This window comes from Panulirus ornatus, chromosome 11, assembly GCF_036320965.1.
Source record: "Panulirus ornatus isolate Po-2019 chromosome 11, ASM3632096v1, whole genome shotgun sequence".
Taxonomy (NCBI): Eukaryota; Metazoa; Arthropoda; class Malacostraca; order Decapoda; family Palinuridae; genus Panulirus; species Panulirus ornatus.
In genome coordinates this window covers 35,101,046-35,121,637 of record NC_092234.1, presented here as the reverse complement: position 1 = coordinate 35,121,637, position 20,592 = coordinate 35,101,046, and the positions used below count along the sequence as shown (strand labels likewise).

Genomic DNA, 20,592 nt, shown 5'->3' with positions numbered 1-20,592 from the left:
TTTAATGTGCTGAGAGGTGCAACTAGAGGGATGTCTGATCATTATTTTGTGGAGGCGAAGGTGAAGATTTGTAGATGTTTTCAGAAAAGAAGAGAGAGTGTTGGGGTGAAGAGAGTGGTGAGAGTAAGTGAGCTTGGGAAGGAGACTTGTGTGAGGAAGTACTAGGAGAGACTGAGTGCAGAATGGAAAAAGGTGAGAACAAAGGAGGTAAGGGCAGTGGGGGAGGAATGGGATGTATTTAGGGAAGCAGTGATGGCTTGCGCAAAAGATGCTTGTGGCATGAGAAGCGTGGGAAATGGGCAGACTAGAAAGGGTAGTGAGTGGTGGGATGAAGAAGTAAGATTATTAGTGAAAGAGAAGAGAGAGGCATTTGGACGATTTTTACAAGGAAATAATGCAGATGAGTGGGAGATGTATAAAAGAAGGAGGCAGGAGGTCAAGAGAAAGGTGCAAGAGATGAAAAAGAGGGGAAATGAGAGTTGGGGTTAAAGATTATCATTAAATTTTAGGGAGAATAAAAAGATGTTTTGGAAGGAGGTAAATAAAGTGCGTAAGACAAGGGAATCAATGGGAACTTCAGTGAAGGGGGCTAATGGGAAGGTGATAACAAGTAGTGGTGATGTGAGAAGGAGATTTTGAAGGTTTGTAGAATGTGTTTGATGATAGAGTGGCAGAGATAGGGTGTTTGGTGTGCAAAGTGAGAGGGTTAGGGAGAATGATTTGGTAAATAGAGAAGAGGTAGTAAAAGCTTTGCGGAAGATGAAAGCCGGCAAGGCAGCGGGTTTGGATTGTATTGTAGTGGAATTTATTCAAAAATAGGGTGACTGTATTGTTGACTGGTTGGTAAGGTTATTTGATATATGTATGACTCATGGTGAGGTGCCTGAGGATTGGCGGAATGCTTGCATAGTTCCATTGTACAAAGGCAAAGGTGATAAAAGTGAGTGCTCAAATTACAGAGGTATAAGTTTGTTGAGTATTGCTGGGAAATTATATGGAGGGGTATTGATTGAGAGGGTGAATGCATTTACTGAGCATCAGATTGGGGAAGAGCAGTGTGGTTTCAGAAGTGGTAGAGGATGTATGGATCAGGTGTTTGCTTTGAAGAATGTATGTGAAAAGTACTTAGAAAAGCAAATGGATTTGTGTGTAGCACTTATGGATCTGGAGAAGGCATATGATAGAGTTGATAGAGATGCTCTGTGGAAGGTATTAAGAATATATGGTGTGGGGGCAACTTGTTAGAAGCAGTGAAAAGTTTTTATCGAGGATGTAAGGCATGTGTACATGTAGGAAGAGAGGAAAGTGATTGGTTCTCAATGAATGTAGGTTTGCGTCAGGGGTGTGTGATGTCTCCATGGTTGTTTAATTTGTTTATGGATTGGGTTGTTAGGGAGGTGAATGCAAAAGTTTTGGAAAGAGGGGCAAGTATGCAGCCTGTTGTGGATGCTAGAGAGCTTGGGAAGTGAGTCAGTTGTTGTTTGCTGATGATACAGTGCTGGTGGCTGATTCATGTAAGAAACTGCAGAAGCAGGTGACTGAGTTTGGTAAAGTGTGTGAAAGAAGAAAAGCTGAGAGTAAATGTGAATAAGAGCAAGGTTATTAGGTACAGTAGGGTTGAGGGACAAGTCAATTGGGAGGTAAGTTTGAATGGAGAAAAACTGGAGGAGGTGAAGTGTTTTAGATATCTGGGATTGGATTTGGCAGTGGATGGAACCATGGAAGCGGAAGTGAATCATAGGGTGGGGGAGGGGGCGAAATTCCTGGAAGAATTGAAGAATGTGTGGAAATCGAAAACATTATCTCGGAAAGCAAAAATGGGTATGTTTGAAGGAATAGTGGTTCCAACAATGTTATATGGGAGTGAGGCGTGGGCTATGGATTGAGTTGTGTGGAGGAGGGTGGATGTGCTGGAAATGAGATGTTTGAGGACAATATGTGGTGTGAGATGGTTTGATCGAGTAAGTAATGTAAGGGTAAGAGAGATGTGTGGAAATAAAAAGTGTGTGGTTGAGAGAGCAGAAGAGGGTGTTTTGAAATGGTTTGGTCACATGGAGAGAATGAGTGAGGAAAGATTGACCAAGAGGATATATGTGTCAGAGGTGGAGGGAATGAGGAGAAGTGGGAGACCAAATTTGAGGTGGAAAGATGGAGTGAAAAAGATTTTGAGTGATAGGGTCCTGAACATGCAGGAGGGTGAAAGGTGTGCATGGAGTAGAGTGAATTGGAACGATGTGGTATACTGGGGTCAATGCGCTGTCAATGGATTGAATCAGGGCATGTGAAGTGTCTGGGATAAACCATGGAAAGTTGTGTGGGGCCTGGATGTGGCAAGGGAGCTGTGGTTTCGGTCCTTTATTACATGACAGCTAGAGACTGAGTTATGTATGGCGGGGTGGCGATGGGAAGGAATAAGGGCAGACAGTATGAATTATGTACATGTGTATATATGTATACGTCTGTGTGTGTATATATATTTATACGTTGAGATGTATAGGTATGTATATTTGCTTATGTGGACGTGTATGTATATACATGTGTATGTGGTTGGGTTGGGCCATTCTTTCGTCTGTTTCTTTGTGCAAACTCGCTAATGCGGGAGACAGTGACAAAGCAAAATAAATAAAAATAAAGATATATATACATACATACACATGTATATATTTGTACTTGCTTGCCTTCATCTATTCCTGGCACTACCCCACTCCATGGGAAAGAGCATTGCTACCCCCTGCTTCAGCGAGATAGCGCCAGGAAAACAAACAAAGAAGGCCACATTCTTTCACAATCAGTCTCTAATTGTCATGTTTGATGCACTGAGATCACATCTCCCTATCCGCATCCAGGCCCCACAAACCTTTCCATTGTTTACCCCGGATGCCTCACTCGCCCTGGTTCGGTCCATTGACAGCGCATCAACCCTGGTATACCGCATTGCTCCACTTCACTCCATTCCTTGCATGCCTTTCACCCTACTGTGTGTGTAGGCCCCAGTTGCTCAAAATCTTTTTCACTCCATCCTTCCACCTCCAATTTGGTCTCCCACTTCTTCTTCCCTCCACCTATGACTAATATATCCTCTTAGTCAAACTTTCCTCACTGATTCTATCCATATGTCCAAACCATATCAACACACTCTCTTCTGCTCTCTCAACCACAGCCTTGCCTTTGCCTCCACCTTCTCCACACTCTTTATCCTCTTCTATCTTCCATATCAGGTATTATCAGGAATTTCTGTTGTAAGTGGGCATGTAACATTCACATTTAATGATTTGGATGCATTCATGAACATTGATCATTATTTTACGAAGAAATTATAAAGTTTTTCAAGATGTTTTCAGAGAAAAATTTTTTTTAATCTTGGAACTGTTCTGAAGATATGTTTTATAGAATTAGCTTGTACTTTAAATGAAATGGTGCCCTGTTGCTGGTAATGTATTTTTCATCTAACCTTTTTATAGCATTATGGTTGTAAAGGAATTATATGAGAAATTAATTTTGTAGTACATTAACTAGTAAACTTAAAATGGAAAAGTATTACTGTGGATCAGGACTTTTATCTAATCAATAACAAGTTCATGTAATTAACTTTCTTCTCATGGTGTGAAATCATAAGTTTTTGTGTGCTGTTTTTTCTTGAAAGGTGTTTGGAACACCTCAGGTTAAGATACATAAAAAGTATTACATTCAGTTATAAGTTTTTATTCATGTAATGTTATTGCAAGCAGTTAGCCATTTTTGTGTGTGATTATTAAAGAATTTCAGTGAAATATTTGAAAGATAAAAGAAATATGTTACTTTTGTTTCTTTTTTCAGTATGCAATATGAATGTTCACAAGAGATGCCAAAAGAATGTAGCCAATAATTGTGGAATAGATGTAAAACAGTTATCTGAAATTCTCTCGGCCATGGGAATACGTCCTCAAGATGAACCTGGGAAACGAAAGAAGAAAGTAAGTTTAACTAGTTATGATTTGCTGATTTGTCATTGGGTTAAGTTTTTATGCTGCTGAAGTTATGTGTCCGGAACTAAAATGATCATAGAACCATTTAGACATATTGGATAGCCACAGAGATATAATGGATAGACACAGATGTACTGAATAGGTACATAGATGTACTGAATAGATACATAGATGTACTGGGTTGCCTCACAGATGTACTGAATAGACATAGTAGAGGGAGTTTGAGATATGTATTGGATAGACAGAGGAGAGGAAGTTTGAGACAGTATGGAGGCACTTGCAGAAAGAATGGCATTATGAGATAGTTTGTGGAAGAGAGGAAACTCATGATAGGTTGAAAATTTAAGGAAATTGGTTGATGAAAAATCTGGAGGCTGAATACAAATCATCCAGAGTACTTGAATAAAAGAATTAAAGAGGCCTAGTTTATGAAAGAGGGAGAGCAGAAAAAGGGGATAATCTGAGAGAATATCTAGCTGCTTTAGAAGGTAATCAGATGTTACTTCCTTCATCTGTATGAGTATTTATGGATATAGAGATTTTATTATTATTATTATACATAGTCGCTGTCTCCTGCGTCAGTAAGGTAGCGCAGGAAACAGACGAGGAATGGCCTAACCCACCCGTGTACAAATTATGTACATAAACACCCATACACAAATATACATACATATACATTTCATCGTGGGAGATGTATAAAAGAAAGAGGCAGGAGGTCAAGAGAAAGGTGCAAGAGGTGAAAAAGAGGGCAAATGAGAGTTAGGGTGAGAGAGTATCATTAAATTTTAGGGAGAATAAAAAGATGTTTTGGAATGAGGTAAATAAAGTGCGTAAGACAAGGGAGCAAATGGGAACTTCAGTGAAGGGTGCTAATGGGGAGGTGATAACAAGTAATGGTGATGTGAGAAGGAGATGGAGTGAGTATTTTGAAGGTTTGTTGGATGTGTTTGATGATAGAGTGGCAGATATAGGGTGTTTTGGTCGAGGTGGTGTGCAAAGTGAGAGGTTTAGGGAAAATGATTTGGTAGATAGAGAAGAGGTAGTAAAAGCTTTACAGAAGATGAAAGCCAGCAAGGCAGCAGGTTTGGATGGTATTGCAGTGGAATTTATTAAAAAAGGGGGTGACTGTATTGTTGACTGGTTGGTAAGGCTATTTAATGTATGTATGATTCATGGTGAGGTGCCTGAGGATTGGCGAAATGCTTGCATAGTGCCATTGTACAAAGGCAAAGGGGATAAGAGTGAGTGCTCAAATTACAGAGGTATAAGTTTGTTAAGTATTTCTGGTAAATTATATGGGAGGGTATTGATTGAGAGGGTGAAGGCATGTACAGAGCATCAGATTGGGGAAGAGCAGTGTGGTTTCAGAAGTGGTAGAGGATGTGTGGATCAGGTGTTTGCTTTGAAGAATGTATGTGAGAAATACTTAGAAAAACAAATGGATTTGTATGTAGCATTTATGGATCTGGAGAAGGCATACAATAGAGTTGATAGAGATGCTCTGTGGAAGGTTTTAAGAATATATGGTGTGGGAGGCAAGTTGTTAGAAGCAGTGAAAAGTTTTTATCGAGGATGTAAGGCATGTGTACGTGTAGGAAGAGAGGAAAGTGATTGGTTCTCAATGAATGTAGGTTTGCGGCAGGGGTGTGTGATGTCTCCATGGTTGTTTAATTTGTGTATGGATGGGGTTGTAAGGGAGGTGAATGCAAGAGTTTTGGAAAGAGGGGCAAGTATGCAGTCTGTTGTGGATGAGAGAGCTTGGGAAGTGAGTCAGTTGTTGTTCGCTGATGATACAGCACTGGTGGCTGATTCATGTAAGAAACTGCAGAAGCTGGTGACTGAGTTTGGTAAAGTGTGTGAAAGAAGAAAGTTAAGAGTAAATGTGAATAAGAGCAAGGTTATTAGGTACAGTAGGGTTGAGGGTCAAGTCAATAGGGAGGTAAGTTTGAATGGAGAAAAACTGGAGGAAGTAAAGTGTTTTAGATATCTGGGATTGGATTTGGCAGCGGATGGAACCATGGAAGCGGAAGTGAATCATAGGGTGGGGGAGGGGACGAAAATTCTGGGAGTCTTGAAGAATGTTTGGAAGTCGAGAACATTATCTCGGAAAGCAAAAATGGATATGCTTGAAGGAATAGTGGTTCCAACAATGTTGTATGGTTGCAAGGCGTGGGCTATGGATAGAGTTGTGCGCAGGAGGGTGGATGTGCTGGAAATGAGATGTTTGAGAACAATATGTGGTGTGAGGTGGTTTGATCGAGTAAGTAATGTAAAGGTAAGAGAGATATGTGGAAATAAAAAGAGTGTGGTTGAGAGAGCAGAAGAGGGTGTTTTGAAATGGTTTGGTCACATGGAGAGAATGAGTGAGGAAAGATGGACCAAGAGGATATATGTGTCAGAGGTGGAGGGAACGAGGAGAAGTGGGAGACCAAATTTTAGGTGAAAAGATGGAATGAAAAAGATTTTGAGTGATCGGGGCCTGAACATGCAGGAGGGTGAAAGGCGTGTAAGGAATAGAGTGAATTGGAACGATGTGGTATACCGGGGTCGACGTGCTGTCAATGGATTAAACCAGGGCATGTGAAGCATCTGGGGTAAACCATGGAAAGTTCTGTGGGGCCTGGATGTGGAAAGGGAGCTGTGGTTTCGGTGTATTATTACATGACAGCTATAGACTGAGTGTGAACGAATGGGGCCTTTGGTGTCTTTTCCTAGCGCTACCTCGCACACATGAGGGGGGAGGGGGTTGTTATTCCATGTGTGGCGAGGTGGTGATGGGAACAAATAAAGGCAGACAGTATGAATTATGTACATGTGTATATATGTATATGTCTGTGTGTGTATATATATGTGTACATTGAGATGTATAGGTATGTATATTTGCGTGTGTGGACGTGTATGTATATACATGTGTATGTGGGCGGGTTGGGTCATTCTTTCGTCTGTTTCCTTGCGCTACCTCGCTAACGTGGGAGACAGCGACAAAGCAAAATAAATAAATAAAAATATATATTCATACTTGCTGCCCTCATCCATTCTCGTCCCCACCCCACCACACATGAAATTACATTAACCCCAACACCACCACCACCACCAGTGAGGTAGCACCAGAAGAAGACAAAAAAGGCCACATTTGTTTACAGTCAGTCTCTATCTGTCGTGTGTAATGCACCCAAACCACACCTCCCTTTCCACATCCAGGCTCCACAGGCCATTTTATTGACAGCATGTTGACCCTGGTTTACCACATTGTTCCAATTCACTCTATTCCATACGCGCCTTTCACCCTCCTGTATGTTCAGGCCCTGATTGCTCAAAATCTTACCAAACCACCACTTCCATAAACAAATTAAACAGTAAAGGTGACAACACCCACTCCTGCTACAGACCCACCATCACCCAGAGCTGCTCACTCTACTGACTTCCTAGTCATACACATGCCTTACAGTCTTGATAAAGACTCAGTGCTTTAAAAGCTTTCCACCATATTTTTGTAACACCTTCCACAAAGCATATCTGTTAACTGTAACTTATGCTTTCCTCTGCTCAATCAAGTGTCTCATATGCTTTCTCCAGATTCATCAAGCCTAGCCTATGCTTTCTTCAGATCCATAAATGCCACACACAGATACTTCTGTTTCTTCAAGTATTTCTCACAAACACTTTCATTCTAGAGACCTGATCCACACATCCTCTACCACTCTTGAAACCACATTATTCTTTCCCAGTCCGACGCTCTGTGCTTGTTACCACCCTCCCAGTCACCACTATCCCGTACAGCTTACCATGCATACTCACCTTTGCCCCTCTATAGTAGGTAGTAATTGGTAGGCATCCACTAACCAGGAAGGTGTATTACCAGTACTACCCACCTGGGTATCAGGAGGGTTAGCTATGGCTGTGCAGAGAGCCAGCACTTCACTGGTTTTCAAGTTGCTTTACTCTGACCCAGTTAGTTGTCTTTCTGCTTACCATATGTGGACTAATTGCATTTTGTCCACCAGCTTAAAATCTCTCCATGTCATACTCATACATCTCATTTTTTGCCACTCTAGAAATTCCTGTGTTGAGTGCTGTTTGCTAGCCTTGCCTTTTAGCAAAATGGTAGGAGAAATAAATAGAAGTAGTAGGTAGGAGGAAACAGGAGGAGGAGTCAAGCAACGAGTGCTCATTCTCTTCGAAGGCTCAGATTGGGGTGTCTGAATTTTACCAAGAGAAGAAGAGAGGAGAGATAGATAGCGTGTTTGAGGAAAGAAACATTGATGTTCTGGCTCTGAGTGAAACAAAGCTCAAAGGTAAAGGGGAAGAATGATTTGGAAACGTCTTGGGAGTGAAGTAGGGTTGGTGAGAGGACAAGAGCTAAGGAAGGAGTAGCAGTACTCCTGAAGCAGGATTTGTGGGAGTATGTGAGAGAGTGTAAGGAAGTAAATTCTAGATTTATTTGGGGAAAACAAAGTGGACAGTGAGAAATGGGTGATTATTGGTACTAATGCTCCTGGTCATGAGGTTAAGAGCATGAGAGGCAAGTGTTTAGGGAGCAGCTGTGTGAGTGTGTTATCTGTTTTGGTGCACGAGACTGGATATTTGAGATGGGTGATATAAAGCCGAAGGTATGTGATGTGGTAGTTGAGGGTATAATTGGTGTGCATGGGGTATTCAATGTTATGAAAGGAAATGGTGAAGTGCTTGGGGAGTTGTGTGCTGAAAAAAGACTGGTGTTTAGGAATAATTAGTTTAAAAAGAGAGATATATACAAGTGTACATATGTGAGTATTAGAGATGGTCAAAGGGTATTATTAGATTATGTATTGATTGATTAGCATGTAAAAGAGAGACTTTTGGATGTAATTGTGCTGAGAGGTGCAGCTGGTGGGATGTCTGTTGAGGCGAGAGTGAAAATTTGCAGAGGTTTTCAAAAAAGTGGAGATAGTGTTGGGGAGAAGAGAATGGTGAGAGTAAGTGAGCTTGGAAAGGAGACTTGTGTGAAGAAATAGCAGCAGAGATTGAGTGTAGAATGGCAAAAGGTGAGAGCAAATGAAGTGAGGGGAGTGCGTGAGAAATTGGATGTACTTAGGGAAGCATTGATGGCATGTACAAGAGATGCATGTGGCATGTGAAAGTTGGGAGATGGCATATTAAAAGGTAGATGAGTGGTAGGATGAAGGAGTAAAATTGCTAATGAAAGAGAAAAGAGAGGCATATGGATGGTACTTATATGGATGGAATGCAAATGACTGGGAGATTTACAAGAGAAAGCGACAGGAGTTCAAGATGAAGGTCCAGGGATACAAAAAGAGGGCAGATGAAAGTTGGGGTGATAGAGTATCATTAAACTTTAGGGAGAATAAAAAGGAGGTAATAATGTGCAAAAGACAAGAAAACAAATGGGGACATCAGTGAAGGGGGGAAGTGATAACAGGTAATGGTGGAGTGAGTAGGAGATGGATCAAGTATTTTGAAGGATTGTTAAATTTGTCTGATGATAGGCTGATGTAGGGTGTTTTGGTTGGGTGGTGTCTGAAGTGAAAGAGTCATGGAGAATGGTTTGGTGAAGAGAGAAGAGGTGGTAAAAAGCTGCACAGAAGATAAAATCTGGTAAGGCAGTGGGAGTGGATGGTATTGCAGTTGAATATTTTAAGAAAAGGGGTGACTTCTTGATTGGTTGGTAAGGATGTTCATTGTATGCATGGATCTTGGTGAAGTGCCTGAGGATTGGAGAAATGCATGTACAGTGCCACTGTATTAAGGCAAAGGGGATAAAACAGAGTGTTAAAACCACAGAGGCATAAGTCTGTTGAGTATACATGGATAATTGTATGGGAGGGTATTGATTTAGAGGGTGAAGGTATGTACAGGGCATCAGATTTGGGAAGGTTAGTGTGGTTTCAGAAATGGTAGAGAATGTGTGTATCAGGTGTTTACTTTGAAGAATGTGTGTGAGGAATACTTAGAAAAGCAGATCGATTTGTATGTGGCATTTATGGATCTGGAGAAGGTATATGATAGGGTTGATAGAGATGCTTTGTGGAAGATATTAAAATATATGGTCTGGGAGGTAAGCTGCTAGAAGTAGTGAGAAGTTTTTATCAAGGGAACACAACATGTGTATGAGTAGGAAGAGAGGAGAGTGATTGGTTCACAGTGAAGGTCGGTCTGCAGCAAGGGTGTGTGATGTCACCATGGTTGTTTAATATGTTTGTGGATGAGGTGGTGAGGGAGGTAAATGCAGGAGTATTGGAGAGAGGGGAGAGTATTCAGTCTGTTCTGGATGAGGGGGCCTGGGAAGTGAGTCTTTTGTTGTTTGTCAATGATACAGCACTGGTGGCTGATTTGAGTGAGGAATTGCAGATGTTTGTGATTGAGTTTTGAAGAGTGTGTGAAAGGAGGAAGCGTAGAGTAATTATGAATAAAAGTAAGGGTATTAGGTTCAGCATGGTTGAGGTACAATTTAGTTGGGATGTAAGTTTGAATGAAGAAATATTGGAGGAAGTGAAGTGTCTTAGATATCTGGGAGTGGACTTGGCAGTGAATAGACAGGTCTTATCTTGGACAAACTTCTCTCTTTCTTTTCAATAGACTAGTTCCTTCTCCCCTTCAACTTAAGTGGAGCTTGCATAAGTAGTAGATCTTTTAATGTCTTATTTTTATATTTGGTAGTTTTAGCTTCTCGGCATCTTCTTATCATATCTATTTTCCATGTAGTTATGTACTATGGTCGAAGGAAAGAAAGTGAATGCACGCTTTGTTCTTATATTGAATCTTCTTATGTTTGATGACAAACTTTTTTTTGATTACTGTAAACCTTAGCCCAGTTTTTGTTGGCCAAGAATGAAACTATTAAGTGTAAAATAGGCCCTTTATCCTTTTTTGAAAGTTTTCATCAAGATGTAAAATCAAGAAAAGGGCCTTTCCACTCATCCTCCAGGTTCCTAATGGTAAATTAGTTTAGTTTATATAGAAGTTTAGTTATATAGAAGTGATGGATTTAATCTCTGTAATTCTGGAGATTCCTCCTTCCAGAGAGTTGGATTTCAATACTCCTCTGATTCATCAGTGAAGGTATTTGATTTGTTGTTCATAGATGGATTCAAAAGATGTTTCTCTTACCATACTCCATGCTTATGTGACAGACATTTGAAGAGAAAAAATTTAGGTTTTGAAGACAGGTGGTATGGTGGGCATTTTTTTTAACTTGGGTTGATGTGATATGTGAACTGTGATGGCTGGGAGTAGGCGGGTAGGTGATGTCTGCTGGGTGGCTGTTGGTGATTGGTTGAAAGTGACTCTTCATTAGTCATGCAAATGCTTCAGTGGTCAGTGATCACCTGAAACAGGCAAGTGAAGGAAAGCTTCCTCACCAATTTTATGAAGATAGAAATGAATCTGACCCAGGACACCACCTTATTTTTTCATCCATCAAAACTGTATTTTTTCTTACAGTAATGTTGTCTAAAGGGAAATCTGGTTGGGACTTTTAAGCATGGCATCCCTAACTTACCCTTGTTTAAGTTCACAGTTGTCAGTTTTGAAAAGAAAAGAAATGAATCTGACCCAGGACACCACCTTATTTTTTCATCCATCAAAACTGTATTTTTTCTTACAGTAATGTTGTCTAAAGGGAAATCTGGTTGGGACTTTTAAGCATGGCATCCCTAACTTACCCTTGTTTAAGTTCACAGTTGTCATTTAGCAATCAGAAAATTTATTAGTATTATTAGCTTTTTATTTCATCATAGTACTTAAGCAAATACTGAAATGTTGCTTAAGAGTATATATGGATACTGAAATGTTGCTTAAGAGTATATATGGTAAAGATAAGCATTATATGATTTGAAGAAATTTCCTTTTATAATGTATTTGATGAATAGATATATTAAAAGATTAAAAGATTTTTATGTGTTTAGATTTAATGAATTGGTTTTCAGTATATTAGATTTTTACAGTGAAAGTATCTTTCCTCAGTCAGTCAGTGAAACTTTAAAAATACCAACCACAACCTCAACAACCGTAAGTGTCCCAGGTAGTATTAGTGAAGTTGAGGAGCTTGGGACAATGAAGGATGAGGAACTGAGACTGCGGATCGAAGCTCAACGGGTTATGGACCAAAAAATGAAGGATCGATGTCCAGAAGAAGAACAAGAGGCTAAACGTGAGTAACAACTAGGATCATAAGCTTCGCTTAGTGATAGTTATCAGAATAAGTGGTAAATGAACTCATTGGAATGCTGTTTTACATGTGATTTTATGAAAATAACTCATGGTTTGAACTGAAATCAGAGTGAAAAATAGATTACATGGTGTTAAGATTGGCCTCCTTTATACACAGTATAATAATCTAGGTTTGAGCTAAGATTCTGGTTATTAGTGGCAGAGTTGCACTTTACATTTAAAAGTAATCTGAATTGAGCTTGTGCATCATATCCACTTCTGAAGGCTGCCACATTTGGTAATAAAGGCTTCAATGAATTGACGTAGTTAAGGTTTGTGTACTTGGAAGGTTTTGTGCGTGATTGTTCCTGCATGAAATTGTTTGATTTTATCTATGCAGTATGTACTTTATGAGGAATGGGAGGGCCTGGTAAGTGAGTCAGTTGTTGTTTGATGATGATACAGAACTGGTGACAGATTCAAGTGAAAAACTGCAATAGTAGGTGACTACGTTTGGAAGAGTGTGTAAAAGGAAAAAGTTGAGTGTGAATATGAATAAAACAAAGTTTTTATTAGGTTCATGCAGGGTTGAAGAACAGATTAGTTGTGGTGTGAATTTGAATAGAGAAAAGTTGGAGGATGTGAAGTGTTTTAGATATCTGGCAGAGAATGGAACGATATAAGCAGAAGTGAGTCATAGGTTGAGGGAGGGGGTAAAGTTCTTGGAGTGCTGGAGAATGTGTGGGGAGAGAGAATGTTGTCTGGGAGGGGAAAAATGGTTAAATTTGGAGGAATGGTAGTCCCATCGATATTATATGGATGCAAGGCATGGGCTATAAATGGGAATGTGCATAGGAGAGTGGAAGTGTTGGATAGGAAATGTTTGAGGACAATATGTTGTGCAAGGTGGTTTGATCGAGTAAGTAATGAAAGGTTAAAAAGATGTTTGGTAGTAAGAATAATGTGGTTCAGAGAGCAGATGAGGATTTGCTGAAGTGGTTTGGACATATGAAGAAATTGAGAGAGGAAAGGTTGACAAAGAGGATATATGTGTCAGAAGTGAAGGGAACACTGAGCATGGAGAGATCAAATTGGAGATGGAAGGATGGAGTGAAAAAGATTTTGTGTGATTGGGGCCTGAACATATAGGAGAGTGGAAGGCGTGCAGAGGATAGAGTGAATCGGAATGATGCGTTATAGTTGGGTCAATGTGCTGTCCATGGACTGAACCAGGACATGTGAGACATCTGGGTTAAACCATGGAGAGGTTTGTTGGGCCTGGATGCAGATAGGGAGCTGTGGTTATGGTGCATTACATATGATGGTTAGAGACTGAGTGTGAACGAATGTGGCCTTTTTTGTCAGTTTTTCTGGCGCTACCTCGCTGACGCAGGGGGTGGTGATGCTGTTTTCTGTGGGGTGGGGTGGTGCTGGCAATGGATGAAGGCAAGCAAGTTTGAATATGTACATGTGTATATATATGTATATGTCTGTGTATGTTTATGTACAGTGGCACTATACATGCATTCCACCGATCCTCAGACACTTCCAGGATCCATACATACATTGAATATCCTTACCAATCAATCAACAACACAGTCACCCCATTTCCTAAAAGATTCAGTTGCAATACTATCCAAACCCACCGCCTTGCCTGGTTTCATCTTCCACAAAGCTTTCACTACCTTTTCTCTCTTCACTGAATCATTCTCCGTGACCCTCTTACTTCGTACACCACCCCGACCCAAACACCCAATATCTGCCACTCTTTCATCAAACACATTCAACAAACCTTCAAAATACTCAATTCATCGCCTTCTTACTCCTTCACCATCTGTTATCACTTCCCCACTTGCTACCTTCATCAATGTTCTCATTCATTCTCTTGTCTCACACACATTATTTACCTCCTTCCAAAACATTTTTTTATTCTCCCTAAAATTTAATGATACTCTCATCACCTCTCATTTGCCCTGTTTTTCAACTCTTGCACCTTTCTGTTGACCTCATGCCACTTTCTTTTATATGTCTCCCAGTCATTTGCACAACTTCCCTGCAAATATCGTCCAAACACCTCAGTTTTTTCTTTCACTGAAAATCTTACTTCATCATCCCACCACTCTGCCCTTTCTAATCTGCCCACCTCCCTCCTTTCTCATACCACGTGCATCTTTTGTGTAAGCCATCACTGCTTCCCTTATTACATTCCATTCCTCCCCCACTCTCCTCACATCATTTGCTTTCACTTTTTGCAATTCTACACTCAATCTCTCCTGATACTTCCTCACACAAGTCTCCTTTCGAAGCTCACTTACTCTCCCCAACATTCTTTCTTCTCTTCTGAAAGCCTCTACAAATCTTCGCCTTTGCCTATTTTTTTCTTACATATTCTCCATTTCCCGCATTAGTGAGGTAGCATTAAGAACAGAGGACTGAGCCTTAGAGGGAACATCCTCACTTGGCCCCTTCTCTGTTCCTTCTTTTGGAAAATTGAAAATAAGAGGGGAGGCTTTCCAGCCCCGGCTCCCTCCCATTTTAGTCACTTTCTACGACACACAGGGAATACATGGGAAGTATTCTTTCTCCCTTATCCCCAACCCACCCTTATACACATGTATGTTCATAAACTCCCACACATGCACATATACATACATATGCATTTCAACATATATATATACCTGTACATACACAGACATATACATATATACACATGTACATAGCCATACTTGCTGCCCTCATCCATTTTTGTCACCACTCTGCCACACACGAAATAGCACACACACACACACACACACACACACACACACACACACACACACACACACACACACACACACACACACACACACACACACACCCTCCACCACTGCCTGCCCCGCCCCAGCAAGGCAGTGCCAGAAAAACATACAAAGAATAAGCCACATTCATTCACACTCAGTCTCTACCTGTCATGTGTAATGCACCCAAACTACAGCTCCCTTTCCACATCCAGAACCCAAAGAACCTTCTATAGTTTACCCCAGACATTTCACATGTCCTGGTTCATTCCATTGACAGCACATCGACCCCAGTATACTATATCGTTCCTATTCACTTTATTCCTTGCATGCCTCTCACCCTCCTGTATGTTCAGGCCCCTATTGCTCAAAATCTTTTTCACTCCATCCTTCCACCTCCAGTTTGGGCTCCTGCTTCTCCTTCTTCCCTCCACCTCTGACGCATAATATATCCTCTTTGTCAACCTTTCCTCACTCATTCTCTCCATGTGTCCAAACCATTTCAACACATCCTCTTCTGCTCTCTCAACCACACTTATTATTTCCACACATATCTATTACCCTTTCGTTACTCACTCGATCGAACTACCTCACACCATGTATTGTCGTCAAACATCTCATTTCCAACACATCCACCCTCCTCCACACAACCCTATCTGTAGCCCATACTGCACATCCATTTAACATTGTTGGAACTACTATTCCTTCAAACATACCCGTTTTTGCTCTCTGAGATGATGTTCTCTCCTTCTACACGTTCTTCATTGCCCTCCCCAACCCTGTAAGTCACTTCCGCTTCCATCATAGAAATTTGCTATTTTTCTAGTGCTTAGTTAAGAAATTTTAAGCAATGGCATTGCTTTAGAAAGTTATGTACAAAAAGTGATGAAATCAGTTCCTGCTTTTAACTTCATGTTTATTTTTTTATTTTTTTTTTTTTGCTTTGTCGCTGTCTCCCGCGTTTGCGAGGTAGCGCAAGGAAACAGACGAAAGAAATGGCCCAACCCACCCCCATACACATGTATATACATACGTCCACACACGCAAATATACATACCTACACAGCTTTCCATGGTTTACCCCAGACGCTTCACATGCCTTGATTCAATCCACTGACAGCACGTCTACCCCGGTATACCACATCGCTCCAATTCACTCTATTCCTTGCCCTCCTTTCACCCTCCTGCATGTTCAGGCCCCGATCACACAAAATCTTTTTCACTCCATCTTTCCACCTCCAATTTGGTCTCCCTCTTCTCCTCATTCCCTCCACCTCCGACACATATATCCTCTTGGTCAATCTTTCCTCACTCATTCTCTCCATGTGACCAAACCATTTCAAAACACCCTCTTCTGCTCTCTCAACCACGCTCTTTTTAGTTCCACACATCTCTCTTACCCTTACGTTACTTACTCGATCAAACCACCTCACACCACACATTGTCCTCAAACATCTCATTTCCAGCACATCCATCCTCCTGCGCACAACTCTATCCATAGTCCACGCCTCGCAACCATACAACATTGTTGGAACCACTATTCCTTCAAACATACCCATTTTTGCTTTCCGAGATAATGTTCTCGACTTCCACACATTCTTCAAGGCTCCCAGAATTTTCACCCCCTCCCCCACCCTATGATCCACTTCCGCTTCCATGTTTCCATCCGCTGCCAGATCCACTCCCAGATATCTAAAACACTTCACTTCCTCCAGTTTTTCTCCATTCAAACTCACCTCCCAATTGACTTGACCCTCAACCCTACTGTACCTAATAACCTTGCTCTTATTCACATTTACTCTTAACTTTCTTCTTTCACACGCTTTACCAAACTCAGTCACCAGCTTCTGCAGTTTCTTCATTTATTGTCATTCTTTTAAGTTATTAACATATATTACAGTGCAATGTAACATTTTGAGGGGGTTTGGTCATGTGGAAATATTGCGAGACTGGTAGCTTACAAGGAGAGTGTATGACAGTACCATTAAAGGGGTTGGTTTAAGAGGAATACCACCTGTGACGTGGGGAAACAGAGTGAAAGATTAATGTAGGGAGAGAAGAGGGGGAAGAATGCATGGAATGCGTTATAGAAGAGAGACATATAAGGAAGGAGTAAGTGGAGAGACTTTTGCCTTGGCCACCCCCGTGATGTGATTTCTGCTAGGGAATCGATGTCAGAGATGTAGACTGATGAATGGGTACATATACAGCTGTCATATTCAGGAGCAATTGAAAAGCCTTCTATTGAGTGAAGTCAGTTTTATATTTCCATGATTATTTTGGAATGTTTTAGATTTTTAGGTCCGGCTAAACAAATTTACTGCCCATCCGAATTCAGTCTTGTTCTGAGCCAGGGAAATGAAGATATATTGTGTTTGAAAGGGTTGATCTTTCTTGTTCAGGTTTCAGTAAAACATGATATATGATAGTTTTAAGGAATTCTGAACATTTGAACTTTTGATAATAGCCCAAAATGTATAAAGGAAATTCAGATGCAGATTCTCATGATTGTTGCATTAAAGAAAGGTTGAGTTTCTTAGGTTTATTAGCTATTTAAGTTGGTATATGAATATATTCCTATGATTTTATTGCCATTAAGTCCCTAATAAACAATTTACTGTCAACAGCAAGAGCTTTAGACACCGATTTAGACATGATGCTTGTTGGGAAGAAACTTGGTTTGGATGACTTCAGCTTCATCAAAGTTCTAGGCAAGGGAAGTTTCGGAAAAGTGATGTTAGCTGAACTTAAAGGAACAGATGAAGTTTATGCTGTAAAGGTTAGTTATGTATATTTGATAATTTCTTGTTGCATTTATTACCTACAGATGTATTGCTGATGTTTTAAATTCAAGAGATTTGTTTAGCATATATTGCATATATTCCCGTAATATATGTGGGTTTACTGCATTCTTTGATTAAATTTATAATGTTAATTCAGGTAAATGAATAAACTATAAGCACTTGTAGGTGATTAGGTTGATTGTGGATGTATAGGTTTGTTTGTAATGTCAGTGGGTTAATTGAAAGTACATTAATTTAAGAATTTGCTGCAAAGATGATTATCTGAGTTGCATTTCATTATTAAGTATTTATGGTGTAATACTGTTGGTCTGATTTTGTAAGATTAGATTAGAACAATGTATTAGAACTTGCTTTTTCCTCCACATTTCTTTAGGGCCCAACAATGTTATTTTGGCTGTTAACTTAGATGTTACACAAACTGAATTTTATTGTGAATGCTCTGATAGATTTGTATTATGGCAAGATATGAATGAACTCCAAAATTATTATAATTTTGATAGAGTAAATGAATGGAAAAGGCTCTCTTTGATGTGGACTTTGGTAAAAGGCTTTTTATTTTTATTGAACAAGAACATTATTTCTCAGCTGTGGAAAAGTCCCATAAGCATCAAGAAAGAACTTATTTAATGAGAGATTAAAACAATGTTTTATCCCCAGAGATATGTGTTAGTGAAGATTCACTTTCATCAGCCATCATAGAACATATGATTTTTTTTTTCTCTTTTTTTCTTTTTTTGTTACCAACATAGCATGGGCAAAACTTGTCCCATTCGAGGTATTCTCAGGTGAAAGAAAACAGCTGAAACTAGGAGTTGTTTGAGGCTCCCAGGTGTTTGCAGATTTGAATTTTAAAGGAAGAGAGGTTATGTGAAGATGGAAAGACAAAATAAGGAGAAGGGAAGGAGGGACCATGCATGACAGCCAATCCATGAGTGGCCAGAATCCACACAGAAACTGTAGGAAGCAGTAGTGAAATGCATGTCACATGGTTGGGGACATAAGCAGACAACTCACAAGAACAGTGGCCAAAAAATGTCTGTAGGATAGAGAAAAAGCATCTCCATTGTTGCATATGGATAGGGAAGGTTGAAGAGAATGAACAGATGTGTGAGCAGTATTCCATACTTTTCTATTCTATCTATATCTGACTTCTGTTCCAATTGGAACTCCCTCAGAGGGGTGGCCACAGCAACAGTCTTCATAACTAAAGAACTCCAGTGGTGCTTCTTAGCCATTAGTGTCTCACCCTTGACAGGCACTGGCAGAAGGCAAGTCTAGTGCAGTGTTACAGAGGTTCCTTCTACATAATGGTTTTACCTAATGCTCCTCCCTAAATGTTCCTACCTACTACTTCTGTCTACTCCTCCTACCATTTTGCCAAAAGGCAGGGTTAGTGCATAGTGCTTCCCAGTAGAAAAACTGTTGGCATTATTTACAGGGAAATAATGCAAATGACTGGAAGATGTATAAAAGAAAGAGGCAAGAGGTCAAGAGAAGAGTGCAAGAGGTGAAAAAGAGGGCAAATGAGAGTTGGGGTGAGAGAGTATCATTAAATTTTAGGGAGAATAAAAAGATGTTGTGGAAGGGGGTAAATAAATTACGTAAAACAAGGGAACAAATGGGAACATCAATGAAAGGGGCTAATAGGTAGGTGATGACAAGTAATGGTGATGCGAGAAGGAGATGGAGTGAGTATTTTGAAGGGTTGTTGAATGTGTTTGATGATAGAGTGGCAGATATAGGGTGTTTTGGTCGAGGTGGTGTGCAAAGTGAGAGGGTTAGGGAGAATGATTTGGTAAACAAAGAAGAGGTAGTAAATGCTTTGCGGAAGATGAAAGCTGGCAAGGCAGCGGGTTTGGATGGCATTGCAGTGGAATTTATTAAAAAGGGGGATGACTGTATTGTTGACTGGTTGGTAAGGTTATTTCATGTGTGTATGACTCATGGTGAGGTGCCTGAGTATTGGCAGAATGCTTGCATAGTGCCATTGTACAAAGGCAAAGGGGATAAAAGTGAGTGCTCAAATTTCAGAGGTATAAGTTTGTTGAGTATTCCTGGGAAATTATATGGGAGAGTGTTGGTTGAGAGGGTGAAGGCATGTACAGAGCATCAGACTGGGGAAGAGCAGTGTGGTTTCAGAAGTGGTAGAGGATGTGTGGATCAGGTGTTTGCTTTGAAGAATGTATGTGAGAAATACTTAGAAAAGCAAATGGATTTGTATGTAGCATTTATGGATCCGCATATGATAGAGTTGATAGAGATGCTCTGTGGAAGGTATTAAGAATATATGGTGTGGGAGGCAAGTTGTTAGAAGCAGTGAAAAGTTTTTATCAAGGATGTAAGGCATGTGTATGAGTAGGAAGAGAGGAAAGTGATTGGTTCTCAGTGAATGTTGGTTTGCGTCAGGGGTGCGTGATGTCTCCATGGTTGATTAATTTGTTTATAGATGGGGTTGTTAGGGAGGTAAATGCAAGAGTTTTGGAAAGAGTGGCAAGTATGCAGTCTGTTGTGGATGAGAGAGCTTGAGAAGTGAGTCAGTTGTTGTTCGCTGATGATACAGCACTGGTGGCTGATTCGGGTGAGAAACTGCAGAAGCTGGTGACTGAGTTTGGTAAAGTGTGTGAAGGAAAAAAGCTGAGAGTGAAGGTGAATAAGAGCAATCCTCATGTACTGTCCCTTGAGGTAGGAAAGAAAGAATTTTACCTCCATATTCCCCGTATATCGTAGAAGGTGATTAAAGAGGGATAGGGCAGGGGGCTGGAAATCTTCCCCTCTGTGTATTTGAATTTCTAAAAGGAAACAAGAAGGAGCAAGGCAGGGAGTGCTTATTCCCCTCGAAGGCTCAGATGGGGTGTCTGAATGTGTATGGATGTAACCAAGATGAGAAGAGAGGAGAGAT

General features: G+C 40.4%; 1 protein-coding gene across 1 annotated transcript in view; it reads left to right on the top strand.

Annotated features, from left to right (window-relative positions):
* The window catches only part of Pkc98E (Protein kinase C), a 216,545-nt gene that overhangs the window by 68,094 nt on the left and 127,859 nt on the right, over nt 1-20,592 (top strand). Inside the window, exons 5-7 of the mRNA XM_071666782.1 lie at nt 3,817-3,953; nt 11,928-12,114; nt 17,517-17,668. Of these exons, the coding sequence (XP_071522883.1) occupies nt 3,817-3,953; nt 11,928-12,114; nt 17,517-17,668 (476 nt within the window). The remainder of the gene's footprint in view (nt 1-3,816; nt 3,954-11,927; nt 12,115-17,516; nt 17,669-20,592) is intronic.